General features: G+C 35.9%; 1 protein-coding gene across 1 annotated transcript; it reads left to right on the forward strand.

Annotated features, from left to right (window-relative positions):
- Positions 1-891: 891 nt before the first annotated feature.
- LOC109340495 lies at positions 892-1,701 on the forward strand (the record flags this gene model as incomplete). The annotated part of the gene is made up of 1 exon (XM_019578201.1): positions 892-1,701. A coding segment is annotated over one exon (810 nt), but the record flags the coding sequence as incomplete, so codon positions are not given.
- Between the last annotated feature and the right edge of the window lie 189 nt (positions 1,702-1,890).

Raw genomic sequence — 1,890 nt, forward strand, 5'->3', positions numbered from 1 at the left:
GTCCATTTATCATGACATGAGGTGTATAAGTAGTAATCACATTAAATATATCTTTCTTTGCTAGAAAAATTGAGGTTATGATCCTATATCCTATTCTTTTTTACCTTCATTACATGATTCTTCCATTCTATATCTACCACTATATGGATCGCATTTCTTGATTTTATATTACCAATGTATCAAACCTTAAAATCTAAAGCATTTAATTCTATTGTATTTAACCCAACCCATTTACATTCTCCTTGGCACATAAAATTGAGCATCGTTGTAATCATTCTTTCTTCAATTTTCATTGATTTACTCATTTACCTAAAAGAGAGGTTGTATTCTATGCTCTGATTGGTATCCTAAATTAGTGGACTATCTTCTTTACCAACACATGTTCACACAAATGTGGGAAATCAAGCTCATTTTTTACTATAACTATGTGGCGTTGTAGGACCCTTGCTTTTTTGATATTTTATTCGAGTGATAAAGCATGATGCTTGTGGACAATAATATAGCATTAACATTATTACAATAGTCGATCAATATCATGGAGATTCAAGAATTATTTTTATTGACTATCAAATGTTAATCACAACTTTCACCCTTTAATTTATCCTGGATTAGGATTGACTATATATAACTTAAATACATGTTTCAAAAAATTACTTGATTTGATAAAAAATTATAAAATAAAAATTAATACACTCAAATATAGATTGTCTCCAAAAGGGAAAAATGTCATTCAAAACAACTAAAATATCATGATCATCAAAATAACATGATTTCTAGTTTTGTAGGGGAAAAAAAGCATTATAGAGGAACATATAAGCATAAAGGATATAAGCATTACCGGGCTTTCTAAGACTCTTCCTTTGGTCTCCGAATTTTAATCCGAGTTTGCAGAGACTCTCTCACTCTCAATGCTGGGTGAAGATTCAGGGACTTCCACAAGAATACTGGAGCCCTAAAATAATCTTCTCAATAGCAGGGGGTATTGGTACCCCCATATCTCTTGATGATGCAACAACTAATAGAACCTTTGGTCACTTTGCCAAAGTTCTAGTGGATATAAACTTGAAAGCTCAACTTCCTAATCAAATCCTAGTGGAGAGGGAGGGATTTGCTTTTTTTGTAAATATAGAATATGAAAATCTGCCGGAGTTCTGTAATGGTTGCCAAACCATAGGCCATATGATTTCTAATTGCAGGAGAGTGAAAAAGAAAGTGCACGCTGAGGGACCTATCAAAGTCAAACAGCAAACTCAGCCTTCTAAGGAGACTGAATTGGAGCCGGATTTGGAGAAAATTGATGACCTAGTAATTGACCTCGAGTTTGATAATAGGGGTCAGGACCTAGACAACATTGAAAGGGTGATGCTCTCCCCTGGAATGGATCTTCCAACGGATGCAGTTGAGGAAGTGGAGGACTCCAGAGTAGAAGATACTTTTCCCGAGGTCCCTACTCACAGTTTGGTGCAACCAGGGATGGAGAATATTGTTGTTCAAGCAGGGGTCGAGATTGAAAACAATGCAGTGATCAAGGATATGAAAATAGTAGGGAGATTATGGGATGAAGAAGACACAGATCTGTTGGAGGAGGGATCCTTTACATCTGTAATATCCAAATCTCAGAAAAAGAAAATGAAAAAGAGGACCAATGCTGAAAAGGTCCATTATACCCGCAGGGGTGGATATCTAAATGATGCTCAATGAGAGTTCTTTTCTGGAACTGCAGAGGGTTGGGTAATCCTAAAACTAAGTTGGTTTTGAAAAATTTGTGTTTAGTTAACAAACCGGATTTGGTTTTTTTGGCTGAGCCCATGATTGCGGTGGGGGATGTTAATAATTTGTACTGGTCAGAGTTACAACTTTCTGTTTTTGCTCTGAATGATAGGGGCCCCA

Source organism: Lupinus angustifolius, unplaced genomic scaffold (assembly GCF_001865875.1).
Source record: "Lupinus angustifolius cultivar Tanjil unplaced genomic scaffold, LupAngTanjil_v1.0 Scaffold_181_55, whole genome shotgun sequence".
NCBI lineage: Eukaryota > Viridiplantae > Streptophyta > Magnoliopsida > Fabales > Fabaceae > Lupinus > Lupinus angustifolius.